The 24,334-nt window shown below is 38.0% G+C and overlaps 3 protein-coding genes and 1 long non-coding RNA gene across 4 annotated transcripts; 2 read left to right on the forward strand and 2 right to left on the reverse strand.

Annotated features, from left to right (window-relative positions):
- Positions 1-750, forward strand: LOC129751945 (UPF0545 protein C22orf39 homolog). Its single transcript, XM_055747735.1, has 3 exons — positions 1-178; positions 239-454; positions 512-750. Exons 1-3 carry the CDS (start codon positions 101-103, stop codon positions 692-694), a joined length of 477 nt encoding a protein of 158 aa, XP_055603710.1. The 5' UTR covers positions 1-100; the 3' UTR covers positions 695-750.
- LOC129751944 (another transcription unit protein) lies at positions 678-3,199 on the reverse strand. The gene is made up of 3 exons (XM_055747734.1): positions 3,042-3,199; positions 2,488-2,978; positions 678-2,421 (listed from the first exon to the last, which is right to left on the reverse strand). The coding sequence occupies exons 1-3, from the start codon at positions 3,070-3,072 to the stop codon at positions 748-750; spliced, it is 2,196 nt and encodes a 731-aa protein (XP_055603709.1). The 5' UTR covers positions 3,073-3,199; the 3' UTR covers positions 678-747.
- Positions 3,200-4,462: 1,263 nt separating this feature from the next.
- On the forward strand, positions 4,463-6,833 carry LOC129756390 (uncharacterized). Its single transcript, XM_055753248.1, has 3 exons — positions 4,463-4,886; positions 5,356-5,967; positions 6,038-6,833. The coding sequence occupies exons 1-3, from the start codon at positions 4,581-4,583 to the stop codon at positions 6,437-6,439; spliced, it is 1,320 nt and encodes a 439-aa protein (XP_055609223.1). The 5' UTR covers positions 4,463-4,580; the 3' UTR covers positions 6,440-6,833.
- A 4,980-nt stretch (positions 6,834-11,813) lies between these two features.
- LOC129756391 (uncharacterized) lies at positions 11,814-24,074 on the reverse strand. The gene is made up of 5 exons (XR_008739456.1): positions 23,121-24,074; positions 22,949-23,052; positions 22,531-22,894; positions 12,859-12,967; positions 11,814-12,798 (listed from the first exon to the last, which is right to left on the reverse strand). It is a non-coding gene; the product is annotated as an uncharacterized LOC129756391 (long non-coding RNA).
- Positions 24,075-24,334: the final 260 nt, after the last annotated feature.

Raw genomic sequence — 24,334 nt, forward strand, 5'->3', positions numbered from 1 at the left:
ACCCAGACTCAAAAACGTAACGCCTCCCCCTGCCAATGTTTACATAATTTTTGCATTCCTCCCGCACCGGTGATTCCGAAATTTTCCGCATCAGGACACCATGGCCCCACAGTTAACGGAGATCCCCCCGGAACCGAAAACTCCCGAGGAACACGAAGTTTTCCGGAACCTGTGGTCGGTAGGTTGATTAATTGTGATTTATTTTTCAGGGCTCAATTTAAACAGGTTTGATTTCCAGATACGACCATGTTTCTTCTACAACGAAGAGTTTGACGATTGTACCAGCATCAAGGCTCGCTTCCATCAGTACTTCATCCATGGCGAGAGCATCGATTGTAACCAATGGAAGAGGGACTTCGACAACTGTGTACGCTTTGAGAAGAACCCTCGGGACACCAAAAGCGCAATGGAACTAATCGAAAGCGAACGCAATCGACGGCAGGAACGATTGAAGGTAATTTAAAACTCTTGTTATTAAAGTTTTTCTTACATTTTTTAAACTAACTTTCAGGCACACTTCGGCAACGATGTGTGGAGGAAAAGAGAAAAGGTACCGGAAGATTGGTCCAAACCACTGCCAGAACATCTCACCAAAGAGTACGAAAATTCCTACCTGGAGCTAAAATCGCGAGAAATGCGTGGGGAAGTGGAACCTTCAAAAGACGACGGCCGATCGATGTGTGTCATTATGTAGCACATACTTTATTAGATATAGCGATAATATTAAAGTTTAAAATGTTTGTCAATTCATTCATCGCTATCTTCGCCACCTGCGGCTTCCTCACCCGATTGTTCCGCGCCACTTCGTTCACTTCCGGAACCCCGACCACCGGAGCCGGAAGCTGAACCTGCTTCAGATCCGGAACCGGAACCCGACCCGGAATGTCTGGTGCCGCCATCAGAATCGTCCGAGTTTTCCAGAGCACGCAACGCTTTCTTCCTATCGACGTTCTTTTTCTTACGACCAGTGTCCACATCTGAATCGTCTTCTTCCGAGGAATAGATAGCTGCTCCCTGTCGGGGTTTCGATTTGTCTTCCTTGTATTTATTCTTGATGGCTGCAATCGAGATTCCTCCCTCGTCCTCGGAGCCTTCATCTTGCTGATACGAACTGTTGGCATTTCCACCTTCGCCACGTTTCCGGCCACTGGGTTTCTGGTTCGGTTTTTGATTTGCCCGCATAGCCATTCGGAGTTTTTCCTCCTCTTTCTTGATGTTTTCTTTCCGGTTTGCATCCGGATCGAAACCAACCTGGGTGAGAATCTTGATACCGGAAGTTTTTGTCGACCGATCTGCCAAAGACATGGTCATCTTTTTGTGAGTAAACGATTCCGTCGAGTGCGGTCGGAACGTGAGCTTAGTTCTGAAGACGGATTGACCTTGCAGACCTGTTCCCTGACGAATGAACAGATGGTTGTGATCTCCCTGCAGCGGCTGTTTGTAAACATCGAAGATTTCAGATCCCAAATGCAGACTGGTGCTTCCGTCAGACCAACGAACAAAACGAGCATTCGTTTCACGGATCGCACTGCCATCGTCATCGATATAATTCCTCCAACGGATTGTGTTGCCAACTTTCAGTTTCAAGCGTTGTCTACCTTCTTCATCCAGAGTTTCCTCTTCGTCAATTTCATCTTCATAGGTTTCCTCATCGAAGGGTCTCGTTTCAACGGAGAGGAAATTGGGAAGTTTTACAAAGTGTAAATCTCGACCCAAATCTGTGACAATTCGAGGGATCTCAACATCGATCCTGGTTTCCGGTATAGGTTCAGGTTCTGCTTCCGGTTCTTTAGGTTCCTCGAATCGAGCCAATCCTTCCCCTCTTTCTCCATCGGAAGATCTTCGATCGCTATCGCGACTCCTGGACCTGGACCTCGAACGCGACCTGGACCTGCTTCGACTTCTGCTCCTCTCTCGTTCGCTATCCTTCTTCTGTTCATCCTCCAGATCGTCCAACTCGTCTCTCTCACGTCCAGAATCAGCATCCTCATCCGAACTAATGTCGTCAGCATCACCGAACAAAGCATCTGCAGTCAAATCATCCTTCGCCTTCTTTCCCTCCGATGCTTCCTCCTTGCCGGAAGCTTCATCCGAATCTGAATCGATCAGTTTACTTTTCCTCTTTTTCTGTATCTTTTCGGCATCTGATCCGGAATCACTGGAAAGCACTGCTCGTTTGCGTTTGTCTTCTCGAATGTCAGAATCGGCTGAGCGGCTCCGTGAACGGGATCCGGATTTTGATCGCCGGTTTGATCTAGCTTGCGATGGCGAACGAGAACCGGATTTGGACCGACGATTCGACTTGGCTTGTGACGGGGAACGGGAACCGGACTTGGAACGATGCGATTTTGCCTGCGATGGTGAACGGGAACCTGATTTACGGGATCGGGACCGGGATCGACGACTCGATTGAGATTTCGCCTGTTTGGAGAAAACAACAATTTAAACAAGTTATTCAAAAATTTTCCTTAAAAACAAAAATCCTACCGGAGACCCTGATCTAGACCTGGATCCGCTGCGAGATCTCGCGGCAGGACTTCCACTGCGGGATCTATTTTCCGGGGTACCACTCCTGGATCGATTATTGGGACTTCCACTGCGAGAACGATTTTCCGGAGTTCCACTTCGGGACCGGTTCATCGGAGTGCCGCTACGGGATCTGGACTTTCTGCTTCCTTGCGATCCGGAACGAGATCTTCTTCCTTCAGAACCCCCGGAAGCTCGAGAACCAGACCTAGAACGAGAGTGAGACCGTCTCGAGCCCGGCGTCCCCGATCGAGATCGAGAACCACTGTGGGAACGCTGAGATCCCGAACGACCGGAAGCAGCCGAACCGGATCTGCTTCGGTTTTGTCCCGGTGATCCCGTTGGTGAGTTAGAACGAGAATCATGATGTTCCAGGTTATGACCCGGGGTCGGAGCTACCGCTGGGGTTCCGCTACGACTCCGGCTTCCCCGACTGGAATCTGAATCAGAGCCTGGCGTGAAATGTAAACAATGAACTTTTTTCCCCTCCTGAATAGTTCAAACTTTTAGCTTACCTGATTCTCCGCTATCCTTACGATGTCCCATTGAGGATTAACAACACCGATAGCGATGCTTTTGGCCAGATTTTCACAAAATTCAAACGGTCCGGCGTGAAATCCGGAAAAACAGACCACGAAAATCAAACGCCAGCCAGCACGATTTCGTTGACTAGCAGTGATGCCAAGTTATAATACGCTAAGATTTTCGAATAAAGATTTGCGCTTTTATAAACCCAAGAGAGAAAAATAATCAAAATTATTGAATAAGTATTCGATTTGAGAAATTGCATATATTCAAAAGAAAATGAGAAGAAACCATTTGATTGACGTTGTACATTGTGCAATATATCGTAATTGATATTAGTGGCTAAAACCTCCTGAATTCGCTGAACTAAATTGAGTAACTCTAAAGTTGTAAATTTAATCACAAAACTATGTTTGGGACAATTCACAAATTAAGTAAGATACTAAACCCCGAACTTCGCTATTTTCCCGTTCAGGTTCCATCGTGGTCCTAAATGGTAAAATTTTTGAACGGTTCAAAAATCTGACATGTGAAAAAATTCAGCACAATAAGACTAGATTTGGGGAACCTAAAGGCGTTTAAAGTTTCTATTTTGTTTTTAGCCTCAGGAATTGTCGTTTTTGTCATTTGAAATTACTTTTGATACTGGCTCTCGTTTAAGGATGAATGTCACCTTGAGGTAAATTCCTGGGGAAAAAAGAAAAAACTGGCCTTCGTCAATAGCCATTTAGAAGCCAACATGAAACCAGAAATAAAATGAAAATTATGTTCACACAAGTAGTTCCAGTTCATTCGAAGTACATAAGGGGCCGTTCACATACCACGTGGACAACTTAGGGGGAGGGGGGTTGTATGGACATGTCCACGCTTGTCCACGGAGAGGGGGGTAGGGGTTTGGGTCATGTCCACGTGGACATACTTACTGTTTGAATCATAGAATTACAAAGCTTTCCAGTTTAAGTTTAAACAATCAAAAGTCTTTTGTAAGCAAGTAATAAATATGATTATTAAGAAAATCAAAAAATTTAAAACTCTTTTATATCAGGTAAAGCTATTTCTTTTTTTTACATCAGCCATTCCAATAACAAATAGGCAAAAAGTAGTGTTTTCTAACTGTCAAATGAGTTTAAAAAAAAACAATTTCAAATCTGTCCACGTGGACATCCGGGGAGGGGGGTAGGGGTTTGCCAAATGTTCACGCTTGTCCACGGAAGGGGAGGGGGGTGTCAAAAATCTCATTTTTCTGTCCACGTGGTATCTGAACCGCCCCTAATGAAAACGATAAACATCAAACATAAAAGGACTTTTCTGAACCACCTTATTTTTTAAATTGGGCTAACATCACCCGTATAAATCGTAACACCTAGGTGCGAGTGAAAGTTTCCCGCATGCATAACGCCTCGCGATCGAATCCTCGCGGAGAAAAACAAAAACGCAAATGGTGGCGCAACGCAAGGTCGCTATCAGAAAACGAGCTTCAATAATTTCGGTAAAATTAAACTCGGTGCCCCGTTAAGCGGTCGGTTTCGATGTGGAAGTATGTTTCCCGGCGGATCCGTGATGTGTGCGATCGGACCCAAACCATTCTAGAGGTACGGCGCCCGTGGCCAACCGGAGAGCGAATCTGTGCGGATAATCGCTCGTCGTCCGGTTCGGTAGAGGAAAATAATGGTCCTTCCCATGGGTCCTACTGTCTGCTGAATTTGGGTCAGCAGCGGCTAGAGCGGATCCGCCAGGGTCAGGATACGGGTTCCAGCAGTTCGGAGAAGGAAGGACCCCGGAAGCAGAAGGACTATTGGCAATGCGAGCACAGCTGGATCGGGGCAATCACCTGGGTAAGTGCGACTTTTATTTATTTACTGAAGTCGGCGCCGCGGCAGAGGATAAGAGGGACTTTGCAAAAATTCATTGATACCCCGCGAAATGGGTAGTCATGATTGTTTATACCACGATTTCTCTTATCATGGGAGGCTTTTAACACATTTTCAAGACTGATAAAGGGCGATATGCACCAAAAATATTTAAAAAAAATTAACGTTAGTTTAATAATAAAGAACAAAAATGACAAAATAATAAACTGATAACAATTACAAAAATATAAAAAAAGTAAAATCGAAACTTTACAATGAAAATGACCAAAAAAATCAAATACAACAACAATTTCAAAATGTTTAAAAAATGATGAACTGACGAAAAAGATAAAACTTTCACAATGTGAATTAACTCTTATCTGGTCTTATGCTGCTATTACCTAGTAGAAATTTTAAACTGTCCATTAATTTTCCCTTTTATCCGCTCCCTCAGACAAGCGCCATCATTTGCGGTTGGTACACGAGCCAGTTGGTTTGCCTGTATCGGCGCAATCATAAATGGGATGGTCCCAAGTGCTTGCCGTACCTCATCTCGGCTGCCCATCGACTTCCGGGAGAGCTTGGTCGCCAGGAGTTTGGCCGCTGTTTCCAATTTCCGGCATCGCCTCCGATTGAACCAATTCCTAAAAATGAAGGTTCGAAAACTGCAAATGAAGGGCAACAGCTGGTTACCTTTTTTGGGGTTCCGATTCCGACGGCTAAGGTTAGCCGGTTGGCGGAGTTCGATTTCGAAAACTTCCCCGCTGTCCAGAAGCAGCAGGTAGTTCGCATCAACAACGAAATCGATTTGAGTGGCAAGACTGAGGTCCAGCAAAGCCAACAACAGGAACCTCCAGCACCTACCGTAGAATCGGCTATGGAAAACCTTTTGAATGTAATCGGAGAGATCGAGTATCAGTTGGGCGTTCAGAGCCTTGAAACCGGTGACTATCAGACGGCAGTCTCGCACTTGAAGCTGGGCACCAGCCATCAGCATGCTGGAGCAGCCTTCAATTTAGGCATCTGCTATGAGCAGGGATTCGGCGTCAAAAAGAGCGCTAGGGTGGTAAGTTTGAATCAAATTTTGTCGATTTAAAATCGTCATTATTTAACCTTTGATTTAATTTCTCCGCTAGGCTATGGAGTGCTTCCACCTGGCATCATCCCTGGGTCACGCCGGTGCCATGTACAATCTGGGGGTGTATTATGCTCGAGGACTTGGTGGACTCCGTAGGAGTCGCAGCATGGCTAAGAAGTATTTCACTGCTGCGGCTGATGCCGGTGTACTGGAAGCTATGGCTGCCCTCGGTCCTTCCTACAATCCATCCAAACGGGAATCCCTAGCAAGCAGTGCCGATTCCTTCGCTTCATCATCCATTTCAACCGCTTCTTCTCCATCGGCGGCCATTCCCTTCAATTTTACATTTGATCAGTTTGAAGCACCCGTTAAACAGTATCCGATTATGGATGCAAACCTTGCTAAGCGTGACAACAGAATGGAACCGATCGGGTTAAGACTGGTTTCAGGCATGGCCTAAAAAACTAGTTTTTACTGTATGATTTGCAAGCTAAGACGTAACCCAAGACCGCGTATCAACAGGACCCACAGTTGGAAAATTTTAACCTTAACGCTTTTGGTGACAACTCCAAATGAAAGTGTTACCACCTTATCATTGAAGACCAGTCGCGTCGGCCGAGAGCCGTATGTATTGTGTCAAAATAAAACCCATTGGCTTGAGTTTTCCGAGGTGTATATTCAGGAGGTTGTCGATAGAACACGTCAGTGTTTGCTTTAAAATTGTTTAAGAAACAATACTTTATTTTTTTCCTAATCTTGTCTTAGTATTTGGGAAATGGTTAACATTAATATGTGGTGTCATATGAAAACTAGTATTGAAGTTGTACTGAAATAAAACATACGAATGTATGATATGCGATGAATACTATTGATCCGATAAAACCTGTTAGTAACTAGGTAGTGATAAAATGCAAACATAATCGTATAGGTTACTGTATTTTGAGGAATGGATGATTTCAAGATTGTGCTAAGTGTCCGGTTACGATCCAATCAAAGATCTACTGTTGAAACCAAAAGAATCTGAAAAGAAAAAAAAGCGTCGGCGAAGAGCTCCATCTTGTGTCCTATTGGTTGCCACAAATGCTTAAACACCAGTAACAATAGCCATATCGAGCGTGCCGAGGAAAAAAAAATTATCCGGTAAGTCTACATCACTTTTTTTAAAAACTATATTCATAATACTTTCAAAGTGCAAATGTAAGTATGCTATTTCAATCTAAACAGTGTTTGGGTATTTTAGGTTGGGGAGAGTGGGGAATCATGGGCCTCTTTTTTATCTTTGCTTCATAACTTCTTTGTTATAAAACGTAAAAGATAAATGGTTTGGTTTTTTACTTTTATTACGTATCATTAGGCAATTTAATTTATTTTTTATAAATTTGTTTACCCAAGTTTGACTGTTGTGGTTATGGTCTTTATGACCCGAACTATACCTTTTCAATGCGGTATCTCAGGAACGGTTGAAGCTAAATACATGAAATTTTCTGTCTTCTTCTAAAATGTGTATTCTAACATTTCTCATTTTTAGAATTTTTGATAGGGTTACCAGTAGAGATGTACCGAAAATTCGGCCATTGATTAAATTCGGCGCCGTATACCGCCCAAAAACCTTTAAGCCGTTTGACTCATAATACATTGTTTCAAATAAAAACATGAGAGACATTTAGATGGAAGAAATGGAATGAAATTGAAATAATCGCTTTTGAATTTTTATTAAAAACTTAAAAGAATATTCGGTCGAATATTCGTTTGGCCGAATACTTGAAAGGGTCACCTACCTTTTTTCACGACAACGGATGCTCCCAGTTAGATCTTCTACTGACAAATAAACTCGATAAAGTCATACGTTTTGGACAAGTTAGTTTCCCATGTTTATCGCAGCATGACCTGATTTTCTGTTCGCTTGATTTTAACGTTGTAGACGACATCGTGGTAAATGTGTTCAGAGACTATAAAAACTCTGATATAACTGGTATTCATTGGTCTGATTTCTACGAGTCATCAAATCCAGATGACAAGACTGAGATTCTCAACAGAAACCTATGTACGATACACGAACATCTTCTACACCCAAACCAACGAATGCCTGGTTCAACCATGCCGTGCGACGATCTATATTGGAACGTAACTTAGCATACAATGACTGGCGTAGAGCTCCATTGCATCTGAAGGAATTAAAACGACGACATTATAAAACTCTACGAAATCGTACCAACTCTCTAATTACGAGAACCAAAGCACAACATTTGAATCGGTTTTTGGATGATCATTTACCTGCTGCCGTTCTCTGGAAACGTGTGAAGAGTCTAGGAGTTGGTAAAGTCAAGACAAATGAGGTGTGTAAATTTGATCCAGACGACGTAAACCGGATGTTCTCATCCTACTATTCGAGAGCGGATAGTCATGAGCCATACAGAGGTGGAACAGAACCGTCGCAGCTGAACTTCTCTTTCCGGCCTGTACTCCATTGGGAGGTTGTTAACTCTATATGCGATATTCAATCAAATTCGGGAGGTCTGGATCGTCTACCCATAAAATTTATCAAAATGGTACTGCCATTAATCGTTCACCATGTAACTCACCTTTTTAACTCTATTATATGTACCTCGATATATCCCGCATGTTGGAAACGCGCTAAAATCATTCCCTTGAAGAAGAAGTCTCAATCAAACACAATTGAGAATCTAAGGCCTATAAGCATATTGTGCGCCTTATCAAAATCATTTGAAAAAGTGTTGAAAACCAGATATCCGCATTCATAAATGACCACAATTTGCTCACTGAGACTCAGGCAGGTTTTCGTAGAGGCCAAAGCGTGAAAACAGCAGCACTTCGGGTTTACGACTATCTTGTTTCTGCTGTGGATAAACAAAACTCTGGGGTCTTACTTTTGCTTGATTTTAGCAAGGCATTCGACACCATTTCACACAAAAAGCTTTGCGAAAAACTTAACGAACAGTTCAACGTATCTTCCCCTGCTGTGAAGTTGATTTCGTCATACCTGACAAACAGAACACAAACAGTTTTTTGCGGCGATAAATTCTCTCCTAGCACACCTGTGACATCTGGCGTTCCGCAAGGGTCTATTCTTGGGCCTCTTCTTTTCACTTGCTACATAAACGATTTACCTCGTGTACTGCATCATTGTTCAATCCAATTGTACGCTGACGATGTTCAGCTCTACGCTGTTGACCGGAGTCAAAACTCACATGAACTGATCCGACGGGTGAATGAAGATGCCGAAAGAGTTGCTACATGGTGCTTTAGAAATAGACTTCTTGTGAATCAAAGCAAGAGCAAGGCTCTATATATTACGAAATCTAAGAGGCATGCCGCTTCTGGTGCTCTTCCTAATGTGATCATGAATGGCGAGCAAATTCTTTGGGTGAAATCGGCCAGCAACCTCGGTTACGTTTTCCATGAAAACTTGCTATGGGATGACCTGGTCATGCAGCAATGCGGTAAAGTCTACGGATGCTTGCGCTCACTTTACACAAATACTTTTTCTGCATCAACTAATACGAAAATTCGTCTATTTAAAGCGCTGATCCTCCCACATTTTCTGTATGGGGATGTACTCCATGTTCGCACTAGCGCTGGGACGTTACAAAGATTAAATGTTGCATTGAATTGTTGTGTGCGGTATATCTACGGCCTAAACCGTTACGATCAGGTGAGTCATCTACAAAGTAATCTTATCGGATGCCCTCTGAAAAATCTGTCCGCCTATAGATCCTGTTTGTTCGTGAAAAAGCTTAGCTCAGCTCGTTACCCCCCTGCTCTATTCGAAAAGCTTACTAGCGCTCAAGGAAGCCGTTTACGAAACTATGTTGTACCAGCCAATAGAACAGTGTTGTATGCGAACTCTTTTTTCGTCCGAGGTGTTGTGAACTACAATTCCTTACCACCTGAACTGAAGCGTTTACAATCAGAAGCCACTTTCAAGCGAGAATGTCTGAACTTCTGTAACTTAGATAAAAACGGCATATAAAATAGATTGTTAGATATAGGAAACCAAAATTAGTTTTAGGAAACCGAAGTGAACGATAAATACAAATGTAAATCACGCAAGTAGTACATAATTTAAAAGAATATTGTATTCTTACTCTACTGGAATAATAAACAAACAAACAAACAAACAATATTCAGTACATCTCTATTAATTACATTAATATGTATCAGTGCATATTTTTTTCATAATTTGTTGATTATCAATTTGCAAAAAAACGTGATTTTCTCAAAAATTCAATACATTTGCTAGTTTTTTCCATAACTATTTTTCGGAGCCTCTTACTAATACGTTTAATGAGAGTGGAATAGCCTACCTTGTATATTTCAAAGTATTATGTCTTCAGATGGAATTGGAACAAAAACAATTGCCTGTATTTCATTTATTTATTATTGAATTCAAGATCTTTTTTATACAAATGTGGCGTTTTCTTCATACTTTTGAGAAAAAAATAAAAATTAAACTCTTCGTCACGGTTTTGAAGGAGTTCTCGAATTTTTCCTGTAACACTCATTAGGCGGCACTTCTCCGTCCATCGTTTTAGTTATCTTATTCCAACAGATCTTCAACCTTTCCCTTTGGCCTGAGTCTCCTCTTCATGATTGTCCAGTATTTCACGATAGGGCGGAAATGGGGCAGTTGGGTGGGTTAAGGTTTTCCGGAAAAACTGAACTCCTTTCTCTGTATACCATACTTGAACGACTTTGCTGTAATGACAGTTCGCGGAGGTGCGCCACAGGAATTGTGTCCGAACAAACTGCGAGAAATCGTCAACGAGCTGCATAGCACGGGGAAGTTACTTGGCCGAGGGTCCCATACGACTGGGATACGAGTGAAGAGGATCAGATTTCGCTGGAGGAACTGTGCGACATCGCTAAGTCCCTCCCGTTCAACAAAGCTCCGGGTCCGATGCATCCCTAATGTAGCAGTGAAGGCCGCGCTCATGGAACATCCTGAAATGTTCCGGTCATCACTGAAACAGTACGTGGATGAGAGGGTCTTCCCAGACGTGTGGAAGCGGCAGCGATTGGTGCTCCTGCCAAAACCGGGCAAGCCACCAAGTGACCCATGAGCATATCGTCCGATATGTCTCCTGGATACTGATGAGAAGGTGCTAGAGAAGGCGATCCAGAGCAGGTTCCAGCTCTACACCGAAAGTGCAAACAACAGCGTCATTTAAGGCAGCGATTCAAGGTTGCCGAAAAAAAAAATCTGTGTTTTTGACAAAAAAAAAATCTCGAATTTTGTGATTTGAACCTACAATTCTGTGACGGTTTTCTGTGACACTTTTTCTATAAAGTTCATAGGGAAATCATGTCAAACATCAACAAATTGGAAATTTCTTACAGTATTAATTGAAAAAAAATTTACATTACCTTGTTTTCATATTTCCATGAATTGTCTGCAGAAATAAAAAGTCGAAAATGACAAAAAAAATTATAATTTTGGAAATCTGTACAAAATTAAGAAAATCTGTGAATTCTGTGAAAATTTTAAAAATTCTGTGATCTGTGACACAGATTCTGTGAAGAAATTTTGCTCAAAATTCTGTGATATTACAGATTTTTCTGTGATTTCGGCAACCTTGCAGCGATTGCGTTGTCGCTCATTCATATGAGGATTCCGGCAAAATTGGTCGTACACCCATTTTATTCATTCTTCAATTTTGAGTTTTTCGGGGTTTAAAAGTAAATAATTGAGAACAACTTTAATCCATTGAAAAATACCTCCATTTTACTCTTTAACTGTGAAAAGAAATATACAAATTGTTTACATTTTCACTTCAAATTTAAAAAAAGAACAAAAAACACTATTTCAAGCTTGGCAAAATTTATCGTACAGTACTGGTTTTTCTTAAAATTAAAATCATTTCATAGCTAGTAACAAATATCAAGAAACAACTAGTTTAGTTTTTGGTATGACCAGCTTTGGCATCTAGCACTGCTTGCAAGCGTCGTGGCATCGATTCAACGAGGTTTTTGGTTCCACTACCCGCATGGAGCAGTATCATACAATAACGATCCCCATTATCTTCTATCCAAGACACTCAAAAGATACCCTTTATAGTATTTGGATTATTGATGCACGATTATACTAATCGTTTTTTCATGAAATGGAATCGTTTAGACACAAATAACGATACAGGGAACGGGTTGTTAAGTAAATAAACGATTCAATTTTTTGCTTTTTTCTATATTGAAATTTAGCCGAGAGCACCTGAAAGATAGATGTAATCGTCATCTTATCCTTTTTTTTCAAGTTTTTACGACGATACTATGTATCTTTCAAAGATCTTTCTATCATTACCAAAACTAAAGGAAACGGTTCGTAATTTCGATAAATTTATTTCTTAATGTATGGCATTGGATTATTATATTATTAGGTACATATTTCTCCTGAAGATTTATCTGTAATCTTATAGGTTATAAAACTTGTTTATAATTATTGAACATATGTGTTCGATAAGTTTCACATAAATAACAGATAATTATGTCTTTCATTAGGGTGCAAACAAAGAAGTTTCCCTTAAAATGCCTAAAATGTTTGTTTAACTTTTTTTTTCTTCACCTCTCTTCCATAAACAGACCTGATATTGTTCAGACTTGTTCAGAAAATTCACTTATTCTATTCAGGAAGAGTTTAACGATTTAACGGTCTTGAAGCACACTACTCACGGGTTTTTTTCAATTTTCGGTTTCATTTTCATTTTCGTACCATTTTTGGTTTTCGATCATATAATCGATCAAGTTTCAGCTCCTTGACGGATTTTTCAGAATCTGCATTTGCCTGACTCCCCCTTAATCAAGAACCTGAAATATTAAACAAAAATTTAAAATGATTTAATTGCTTGTTATTGACAAGTTGCCTACCGATTGAAAATGACGGATGTACATATGTTTCAGACAGTTTTTCCAAAAGATTGGATAGCTGCTTATTCTCAGGAAAATTAGCGGTCACATACGTTTCGGAATATTTCTCCTGAAAAAAACCAAAAGAGGATTGAAAGGATAAAATTAACATTTGGATTGAAAAAAAAAATTTTTTTCCATATAAATTTTGTAAAGTTTATTGCCTAGCATCGAAAATAAAATTTTTGTGAAATGTTTCAACTAGTTTTCAAGTAAGCAAACATGACTTTAGGGGATTTTTTTTTATTATCTGACGGGTTTGCGCCGGGGGTATTCAGAATTTCCCCAAAATTGAAAATTTGATTCATTTTTGCGACTAAAAACACATGTATTTTTTCAGATTTCTAACTTTTTTATTTTTTGAGTTAGCTTCGGTTTGATTTTTTTGTAAATAAAAAATAACCATTTTTCAAAGCTACATAACTCTGTTGTTTCTCAACGGAAATTAAAAAATAGCACATCAAAATGCATTAAAATTTTATCAGCTTTCCAAATAAAATAGTTGTAAAAAATTCAATATTGATCTTCAACATGAAAAAATGTAAATAAACTTTAAATGGCGTCTAAAAGTACCGTCTGCACCACCGATTATTTTGCAAAAAATACCATTGAATAGCTCGATTTATGATGCAACTTTCATCTGAAGACACCAAAGTGGGCCATTAACACCTTGAAAAGTTATGAAAGAAATAATGACAACAAATCTCTTTTTTTGCATCGAAAACAAAAAATGATCGAACAACTGCACTCACATAAGGAGATAGCAAGCACTTCTAACAACATGGAAACAAAAGAACTTATCAAAGCAGGTAAAGAATACTATTTTTTCGTCCTTTTCAGACTGCCCCTACTCGCATAACAGTCCCATAGGAATTTTCGTGATTTTAGGTCTACATAAGACCTCAAAATAAAACACTAAAAAAGAGGGTTTTGTTCTAGAAATTTCGAAAAAAATCAATTTGTGGCTGTCCTATATGAAATATACCTGAATAACAGTCCTATATGTGAAATACCACGGATTTGGTTACTTTTCCATGCTTCTTTCGGCGAAATAGTATTTGGTTTATTGCTTTGAATCATTTAAACATTTTTTTAACTCACTTGATGTCGAATGATGCACACTGGTTTTCAAAGGCAGGTCTGACTTTCTTAGGAATGACTTACTGAGCGTAAAACAATCGGATGCAATCAAAAATCGTAAAAAGATTCAACTTACAATGTGGAATTCACGATTTTTATGCCAAAATTATGTTTCTTTTTCTGACAACTGCATTTAAAAGTTCAAAAATGATCAAATTTAAGTCTTATGAAGTAGCTTGGTGAGAAAAATATATTCTGTATGGGACTGTTATGCGAGAAGATTTGAAAAGGGTTTCAAATATGGTAGATTAACAGTTTCATAATGAATAAAAATGGTACTCTCGACCTTACTAATAACCCAATTTAGAAAATTTCAGGTCTAACGATTCATTATGACAACCTAGAAACGATTTTCGTTCATGCTGAAAGTGGTGGTCACAATTTAAAAATATATTCCAAAACAGGAAAAGCTGATTTCCTCGCTTGCTTGTTTTTGCATATGAGACTGTTATGAAAGTAGGGGCGGTAGATTGACTTCATGTTATATCCAAAAATCTAATAACGTATTCGTTTATACCCAGTTTTGCACCAGGTCACTCAGTTTTGCACTCAAGTTATTTTGTAAAATTAAACTAGGTTTTAAGTTTCAAATGTAATTTTAAATGTAGATAATAAAGGAAAAAAAAAAAAAAGTTATGCACATTTTACTGTCATTTTTAGAAGTTTATGCGCTAAGTTTTGCATCCATAACTCCCCAGATTTGATTTAAAATGGACGGTGGAACACTGAAGATTCCTTTGTGAGCGATCGAGGTAACAAAACATTGACGACGAATTATGTTCGTTCTAGTATGGTAAATCTCAAAACTGGGCGAATGTAGAAAACGGATACGGTAAAAGTATCATATTTTCATCATTTTACATCCTGGGCTAGCCATACTGAGCTCTTCGATTATATCTATAACATTTGTGCCACTTTCTCATACTTTTTTGATCAATGGGAAAGGATTTTGGTGTCCAGTGCTTAGCTCCCGATATAAAAACTATGTAAAGCACGTCTATATTTCATTTTTTAATCACATTTTTGTGATCCCAAACACAGGTACTGAACCTTCTACTATTGGCATTGATTATGCTTCACAATGATCTTTGATCAAAAAGTTAATAAGTTATATCTATATATATAAAAAGCAATTATCTGTATGTTTGTTTGTTTGTTTGTTTGTTTGTTTGTCCTCTATAGACTCAGCCGTCTTAAGAGCTAGAGATCTGAAATTTGGCATGGATGCTCATTAGGACCAGGAATGATGAAAAATGTTTTTAGATTTTTGGACGACCCCTTCTGAAGGGGGTCGTCCATACAAGACAAATATTGTTTTCACGTTATTGACGTTATTTTCCGTCGGATTGTGATGAAAATTTGCACATGAGTGTTTTGAGAGACGAGCAATCGATTACAGTTATCAAATTTAGGGTCAGGGGTCGTCCATATCAACTGATTATTGTTTTTGCGATATTGGCTTTATTTTACATTGGATTGTGATGAAAATTTGCACAAGATTGTTTTGAGAGACGAGCAATCGGTTACAGTTGTCAAATTTAGGGATAGGGGTCGGCAGAAGGGGTCGTCCATATCCACTGATTTATGTTTTTGCGATATTGGCGTTATTATACATCGGATTGTGATGAAAATTGGCACATGAGTGTTTTGAGAGACGAAAAATCGATTACAGTTATCAAATTTAGGGTCAGGCGTCGACCAAAGGGGTCGTCCATATTCACTGATTAATGTTTTTGCGATATTGGCGTTATTATACATCGGATTGTGATGAAAATTTGCACATGAGTGTTTTGAGAGACGAGCAATCGATTACATTTATCAAATTTAGGGTTTGAGGTCGGCAAAAGGGGTCGTCCATATCCACTGATTAATGTTTTTGCGATATTGGCTTCATTTTACATTGAATTGTGATGAAAATTTGCACATGAGTGTTTTGAGAGACGAGCAATCGATTACAGTTATCAAATTTAGGGTCAGGGATCGTCCATATTCACTGATTAATGTTTTTGCGATATTGGCGTTATTATACATCGAATTGTGATGAAAATTTGCACATGAGTGTTTTGAGAGACGAGCAATCGATTACATTTATCAAATTTAGGGTTTGAGGTCGGCAAAAGGGGTCGTCCATATCCACTGATTAATGTTTTTGCGATATTGGCTTTATTTTACATCGGATTGTGATGAAAATTTGCACATGAGTGTTTTGAGAGACGAGCAATCGATTACAGTTATCAAATTTAGGGTCAGGCGTCGGCAGGGGTCGTCCATATTCACTGATTAATGTTTTTGCGATATTGGTGTTATTATACACTGGATTGTGATGAAAATTTGCACATGAGTGTTTTGAGAGACGAGCAACCGATTTCAAGTTTCGAATTGCAGATCAGAAGTCGGCTGAAGTAGTCGTCCATACCCAAATTTAATGTTTTTGCGATTTTGACGTTACATTGGATTGAGATGAAAATTTCCGCATAGGAGTTTTGGTCTTTTGCTTTCAGGTTTCAAATCTTGACTCAGGGGTCGGCAAAAGGGGTTATTATCTGTTCATTGTTTTTACGATATTCTCTTGATTGAGCATAGAATTGTAATGAAAATTGGCACATGGGAGTTTAACAGAAAAGATAATTGATTTCAGGTGTCAAGTTTTGAATCGTGGTCAAAAAAAAGGCCGTCCATGTTAGTTGCTCACTGTTTTCGCGATATTGTCGTGAGCATGCATCGGATTGAGATGAAAATGTTCAGATGAGGGTTATAAACTATGAGCAATTGACTCCAGGTAGCATGTTCCGTGTCAAGGGTTGGCGAAAGGGGCGTCTATATTCACTGATCACTGTTTTCAAGTTCCTGACGTAATTTTACATATAATTTGAAAAGAAAAAATGGCACAAGGGAGTTTTGAGGAACGTAAAATTGGTTTCAATTATCGAATTTCGGGCCATGGGACAGAAAAAGAGGGTTTCATTAAAAGTTCAGTGTTTTGTGCAATAATTTTGTTGGAGGCAGTTAATTGATACCAATTTAAGTGTGAAGGTCAAGCAAAAGAGTCGTCCACACAAACAAATAGTACATGTTTCTGCCATAATGTCTAGATTTTGCAACCGATCGAGAAGAAAACACTCTCACATAAATTTTAATAAAAAGCCAATCAACAGTTTAATTTGAATTTCAAGTAATAGTAATAGTAGCGACTTTAAACACTGTTGAATTTTTTCCCCAAAATTGTCGAAAGAATGTTTCGAATTCATTTTCTAAACTCATTTTGACGTACCAATGATTTAAAGCGAAACGAAGTTCGTACGGGATCAGCTAGTTATAGTATATGACCAGGTTGTAAAAGCAACATTCCCATTATTAGTCACATCACATTAACAATACGATACTAAGAATTTTGGTTAAAATTTTAAGTCAGTTTTGCTGCAAACACTCTACGAAGCACGAAAAAATCGTGTTTTTACCTGGTTTGGTAAGTTATTTTGTTTCCATGTTGTTAGAAGTGCTTACTACCTTCATATATGAGCGCAGTTGTTCGACCATTGCACAGTGGTGCAGAACATCAATCTAGCTGTACGAAATTAATAGCGCCCAGGGATGAAGAGATAGACATTTGATGTCTTCAGCAACATTGTTCAGTTTTACAAGGAGCATATTCTAGTATCAAAATTTTTGCCGAGGGGTCCACCGATAGCGAGATAAAAATGCTAACTTTTTTGTTTTGCAAATTAGGGCTTTGATGTCTTCCACAAAGTTGTTTATCTGATCAAAATACATAAGTTTGTTGAATATGTCAAAGTCCTATCACATCACCCTCAGGAGTTACAGTCAAAGTAAAAAAAATCTATTGAAAAAACAGTTTTTTGAACCTGACACGTTGTAGATTGGATAAAATGGTTCGCTGTCTTTGAAACAAAGTTGTAACAAGCCATGATCTACATTTGTCTCATACATTATGATGGGTTTAGAAGTTGCTGAAGCTCTATAGAAAGCATTTAGTGCATTTTATTGGCAATTTTGGAAGGCTCGTCCATCGAAAAGTGCACATTTTCGCAACATCCCCTTTTTTGTGATTATTTTTGATGACAAGCGGAACCATTACCATTTGAAATAAGCGGGGAAATCGGTGGAACTAGTAGGGATTTGACTGATTGAAAAAACACATTTTATAAAAAAGTTACCTATTTTACTTATAGAAAAAACGTTAAAACATTTAATTGATTAATAAAATGTTGCAGTTTTCTTTTATATATATTTTTTTTTATTAAAAAGCATTTAAATTCTATTCAAAATTATGACTAACGAAAAGACAAAAGCGAACTGCTTGTAAGATTGGTTACTTGGATACAGTTACTTGGAACCAGTTGAGCAGTTATATTGTAAAGACAAAATTCTTTTATTCATTTAAATAATATCAAATACCAATTTAGTGCTCTACCAAATTTAACAGATAATTTCCATTTGTTATTTTTTAGGTTTAAATGATTTGAAAAATCGAATTTCAATGTCTTTTAATCAAACAAACTATATAAAAGAAAACTGCAACATTTTATTAATCAATTAAATGTTCTAACGTTTTTTTCTATAAGTAAAATAGGTAATTTTTTCATAAAATGTGTTTTTTCAATCATTGAAATCTCTACTAGTTCCACCGATTTCCGCGCTAATTTCTAATGGAAATGGTTACGTTTATTAACAAAAATAATCACAAAAAGGGGATGTTGCGAAAATGTGCACTTTTCGATGGACGAGCCTTCCAAAATTGCCAATAAAATGCACTAAATGCTTTCTATAGAGCTTCAGCAACTTCTAAACCTATCATAATGTATGAGACAAATGTAGATCGTGGCTTGTTACAACTTTGTTTCAAAGACAGCGAACCATTTTATCCAATCTACAACGTGTCAGGTTCAAAAAACTGTTTTTTCAATAGATTTTTTTTTACTTTGACTGTAACTCCTGAGGGTGATGTGATAGGACTTTGACATATTCAACAAACTTATGTATTTTGATCAGATAAACAACTTTGTTGAAGACATCAAAGCCCTAATTTGAAAAACAAAAAAGTTAGCATTTTTATCTCGCTATCGGTGGACCCCTCGGCAAAAATTTTTATACTAGAATATGCTCCTTGTAAAACTGAACAATGTTGCTGAAGACATCAAATGTCTATCTCTTCATCCCTGGGCTATTAATTTCGTACAGCTAGATTGATGTTCTGCACCACTGCACAGTGGTCCAGAAATGAAATTTAGCGGGAAACAATTATTTGCGCTCTTGCCTTAGGTTTAAGACATTTGGTGTCCAAGACAAAGTTGTACAACATCACAAGGCGCTACTTTTGAATGAAACATTTTTAGGGTGGTTCATAAAAATCCTTAGATACGAAAATTATTTTTTTACTGTAAGGAGATAGTGCTATATTATGTTCAGCAATTATGTAGAACAACATAATTGATGAAACTTTGTAGAAGACTTTGAATGTCTATCTATTAACGTTTAGGTTTTATGATGATTTTTCGTGTACAAGTTAGGGTGGTCCTACAAAAACAAGTTTTTTTGTTATAACTTTGTTGGGTATCAACTTATTAAAATTATGTGTTCGGCAAGTATTTAGCAAATCATTATGCGCATCTTTTGTAGCAAACAGATTTCTAATATCTGCTTTTGATTCGCAGTTATCATGAATTTTGTGTTCAAAAATGGCCGTTTTGTATGAGCCATAACTTCAAATGGAGCAAACCAAAAAATTCAAACTTTAATTCGTTTGAAAGAACATGTTAAAATCTACATTATATCAAAAAACTAGAGAGGTGTTTTTTGTTTAAAGCTTTTTATTTACATTTGAACTTGACCAAAATTGCCATTTTTCATATAACAAAATACACTGAGGTTTTTTTTTACGCGGTATTTCGTCCCGCGTAAAAAAAAAACCGCCTAAAAAAAACGCGTTAATTCGAAAATCCGCGTAAAAAAAACCGCGTTAATTCGAAAATCCGCGTTAATTCGAAAATCCGCGTAAAAAAAACCCTCGTTAATTCGAAAATCCACGTAAAAAACCCCGAAATTCGAAAATCCACGTAAAAAATCCATTTTAATTAAAAAATTCGAGCAAAAAAGCACGTTACTAAAAAAACGCGTAAGAATCATGATTATTGAAAAATTTACGTACAATGATAGTTTATTTTCAAGAAAAAAAAACAAAATCAATTAGATTAATAGAATAGTAGAATATAGTGAGGCTTATTTGACAGTGTGGAATTCAGATCGTCTCATGTCTCATGTCTCAGGTCTCATGTTCCATGTCTCAGGTCTCATGTCTCCAACCGCGAAAATGTGTGAATCACTGTATTCACGCATGTCTCCTTCATCATCTTCGTCAATGAATGATTGATTAAAACTATATTGAAATAGTTTGAAGATCAAAAGATAAAGGTTATTCAAAATAAATTTATACCTGCTGTGGTTTGAGCTACCATATTCTTCCCATTTGAAAATCAGTTGAAGCATTTTTCCCTGAAATGTAGAATCATATTGTAAATATTTCAACAACCTTTCCACTGTATGATCCACCAAATTAATTTAATTAATTAATTTCATTTTCAATGTTAATTTCGAAAGCTTCGGATCAATTTTTAACAGAACTTCAACCACATCTTTTTCACTAGACCCCTTCAGCCAGTGAACGACTATAACTTTCCTTTGAACGTTCATCACGAATAATCGAAACTCTTGTACTGAAAACTGTGTGGTTTACTTGGGTGTGGTATCCTGAATGAGCGTGCAGAGCAACTGGATACGACAGTGTTTGGGTGAACGTGGAAGGAGTGAGTCAGCATCAGTCGATAGCCAGATATACGAGGTATTCAGTATAGTATTAGGACAGAATATCATATTGGGTTTGATCAAAATGATCACCGGAGAAACCAAAACTGGCTTTCACAGTCAAAAGGACATAAGTGAATTATAACTCCTTCTAAGAAAAATACAATTCAAGACTTTCTTGTTGGGTAGTTAGTAATTCATTGTTTTCGTTTATGGTTCTATACATTAATAATCAAGAATCCTCATTTTTTTTTTCATTTGTGCCCCTCTGGCTATGTTAGTCTTTCAAAATTTTTACAAAAGGTTATGAATAAGAAACTCTGCTTTTGTAGTGGTAAAAAATTTAGAATGATTGACTAAGGGTGCGAAAGCAAAGAAGAATTCCATGTCGCAGAGCAAAAGTGATATATTTTGTTATATGAAAAATGGCAATTTTGGTCAAGTTCAAATGTAAATAAAAAGCTTTAAACAAAAAACACCTCTCTAGTTTTTTGATATAATGTAGATTTTAACATGTTCTTTCAAACGAATTAAAGTTTGAATTTTTTGGTTTGCTCCATTTGAAGTTATGGCTCATACAAAACGGCCATTTTTGAACACAAAATTCATGATAACTGCGAATCAAAAGCAGATATTAGAAATCTGTTTGCTACAAAAGATGCGCATAATGATTTGCTAAATACTTGCCGAACACATAATTTTGATAAGTTGATACCCAACAAAGTTATAACAAAAAAACTTGTTTTTGTAGGACCACCCTAACTTGTACACGAAAAATCATCATAAAACCTAAACGTTAATAGATAGACATTCAAAGTCTTCTACAAAGTTTCATCAATTATGTTGTTCTACATAATTGCTGAACATAATATAGCACTATCTCTTTACAGTAAAAAAATAATTTTCGTATCTAAGGATTTTTATGAACCACCCTAAAAATGTTTCATTCAAAAGTAGCGCCTTGTGATGTTGTACAACTTTGTCTTGGACACCAAATGTCTTAAACCTAAGGCAAGAGCGCAAATAATTGTTTCCCGCTAAATTTCATTTCTGGACCACTGTGCACTGTGCATTGATTGTTTTCGATGCAAAAATAGAGATTTATTGTTATTATTTCTTTCATAACTCTTCGAGGTGTTTATGGCCCACTTTGGTGTCTTCAGATGAAAGTTGCATCATAAATTGAGCTATTCAATGGTATTTTTTGCAAAATAATCGGTGGTGCAGACGGTACTTTTAGACGCCATTTAAAGTTTATTTACATTTTTTCATGTTGAAGGTCAATATTTAATTTTTTACAACTATTTTATTTGGAAAGCTGATAAAATTTTAATGCATTTTGATGTGCTATTTTTTAATTTCCGTTGAGAAACAACAGAGTTATGTAGCTTTGAAAAATGGTTATTTTTTATTTACAAAAAAATCAAACCGAAGCTAACTCAAAAAATAAAAATGTAAGAAATCTGAAAAAATACATGTGTTTTTAAATCGCAAAAATGAACCAAATTTTCAATTTTGAGGAAATTCTGAAGACCCCCGGCGCAAATTGTCAGATAATAAAAAAAAATCCCCTTTAACAAAATTTGATATGGTGGCTGATTCAAAGGAAAAATTTTAATTTTAAGGATGATTTAAACAAATCAGAAAGAAACATTGATTTTTGTATAAACTTACTTTAAGCAAAATCACTCCTAAATCGATTGATTCTGAAATCTCATCCACATCTGACGGAATAGTCGATTAATCCGTGTGCAATCACTGAAGGTACCAGTTTATACTTAATTTTGCAGCGAAGCATAATCCTGCTCCTAAGTCAGTTCTCACTCTCCGTTCTAAATTTCCTTAAAGTCTACGGCCAGGCCAGTCTGAATTCTTTTTGATTGTGAGAACCAAAATTGCAACCGCTTCTACAATCGGCTACCATCGTTCTGGCGTTTTCACTGGTTTCGAACTCGTTTTGTTCGTTCGAACCAACAGCAACTGCACCGGTGATTCCGGCTCTCTCGGCAACGCGAATCCAGTGACTTCAGCAGCTAACCTAAAAAAAACAGCTAAATAAACACAAAATCACATACAAAATTAAGAAACTTACTTTTTTATCATCAAGAGATGAGCCCCGGCCGATTCTATTCTGTAATCCGGAGTTCTCATTGGTAAACATTTTTTCTTCCGACTCCGCTGATCCGCCAACAGTTGCTGTTAATAAAAACACAAAATCAAAACAATTTTTTTACATAAATATCGTGAAAAAAATCATAACTTACCAATTTTCTACGAGGAAATAGGTTCTGGAGGATTTTATTTGCCATCAAAACCGAGTTTTAAACAATAATGGATTCTTCCGGGAAAATATTATTTGTTTTAATTCTTTCCGTTCGTTCCGTCACTTTTTTGGTAGTCAAGACACCTCTTCTGATGGGAGTCAAGACACACTGCACTCACACGCAGGTATACACAGTTTCGGTACCAAAGTATCAATCGAATCTTTTCGGAATAATATTTTATCATGTCTATCGAATGCGCATTAGCTGTAGACACATGATTAGTGGAGAAACGAATCGGTAAGATTAATGTAATCGGAACAGAATAATACTGATGATTCGTTGTATAGTTTTCGATTATGCGGGTAGATAGAATGTTCTCCCAGATCTCCTTATCGCCGTTCTGAATTCTGCCTTGTTCCTAGGAATTTTATTTTTCAGGCGATTCTTGACCTCCCACCAGAGGTGTTCTATCGGGTTCAGATCGGGAGACTGCGGAGGGGTTTCGAGATGTTTAGGGGTGTTATACAGCAACCATTCCCGTACGACAATAGCGCTATGTTTGGGGTCATAACCTTGTTGAAAGTAGTAATCACGAGGTAGACTCAATTTATCCACGGAAGGCTGCAGGTTACGCTTGAGGATGTTCAAATAACCCATCTTGTCTATCGTTTAGTCAATGAATTCCTTGGTTCCAGGTCCAGAGGCCGACATTGAACCCCACAACATCTGTTTGCAGCCACCGTGTTTTACAGTTGAAACCAAATTCTTAGGCTGAGGCTCCGTTCCAGGTGTTCTTCACACCATTTGCCGTCCATCCGATCCGAAAAGGTTTATTTTGGTTAAGTCGGAAAATAGAACTTTGTTACAGAACTTATTAACATAAGCCTTAGCGAACTCCAGTGGTTTTTTCATATTTACCTTTGAGATAAAGGGCTTCTTACGGATTACATGACCTCTTGAACCGCTCCTGTACGGTACCCTCTGGATAGTATCTACGCTGACAGGTCTTCCGATGGTCCCAGCGACTTCAGTGGCCAGTTTCGGAATACTTGTTTTAGGTTTCCTTTTCAGAGTTCACACAATTTCCCGTTCAACTGTAGGAGTCAAGATGCATTTTCGTCCTCTTCCAGCAAGATTTTTCACGGTTCCTTCGTATTTCCACTTTTTGATGATGTACTGCACTATAGAGTGGGTTCTCCCGAAAGCTTCTGCTA

This window comes from Uranotaenia lowii, chromosome 3, assembly GCF_029784155.1.
Source record: "Uranotaenia lowii strain MFRU-FL chromosome 3, ASM2978415v1, whole genome shotgun sequence".
NCBI classification, from domain to species: domain Eukaryota; kingdom Metazoa; phylum Arthropoda; class Insecta; order Diptera; family Culicidae; genus Uranotaenia; species Uranotaenia lowii.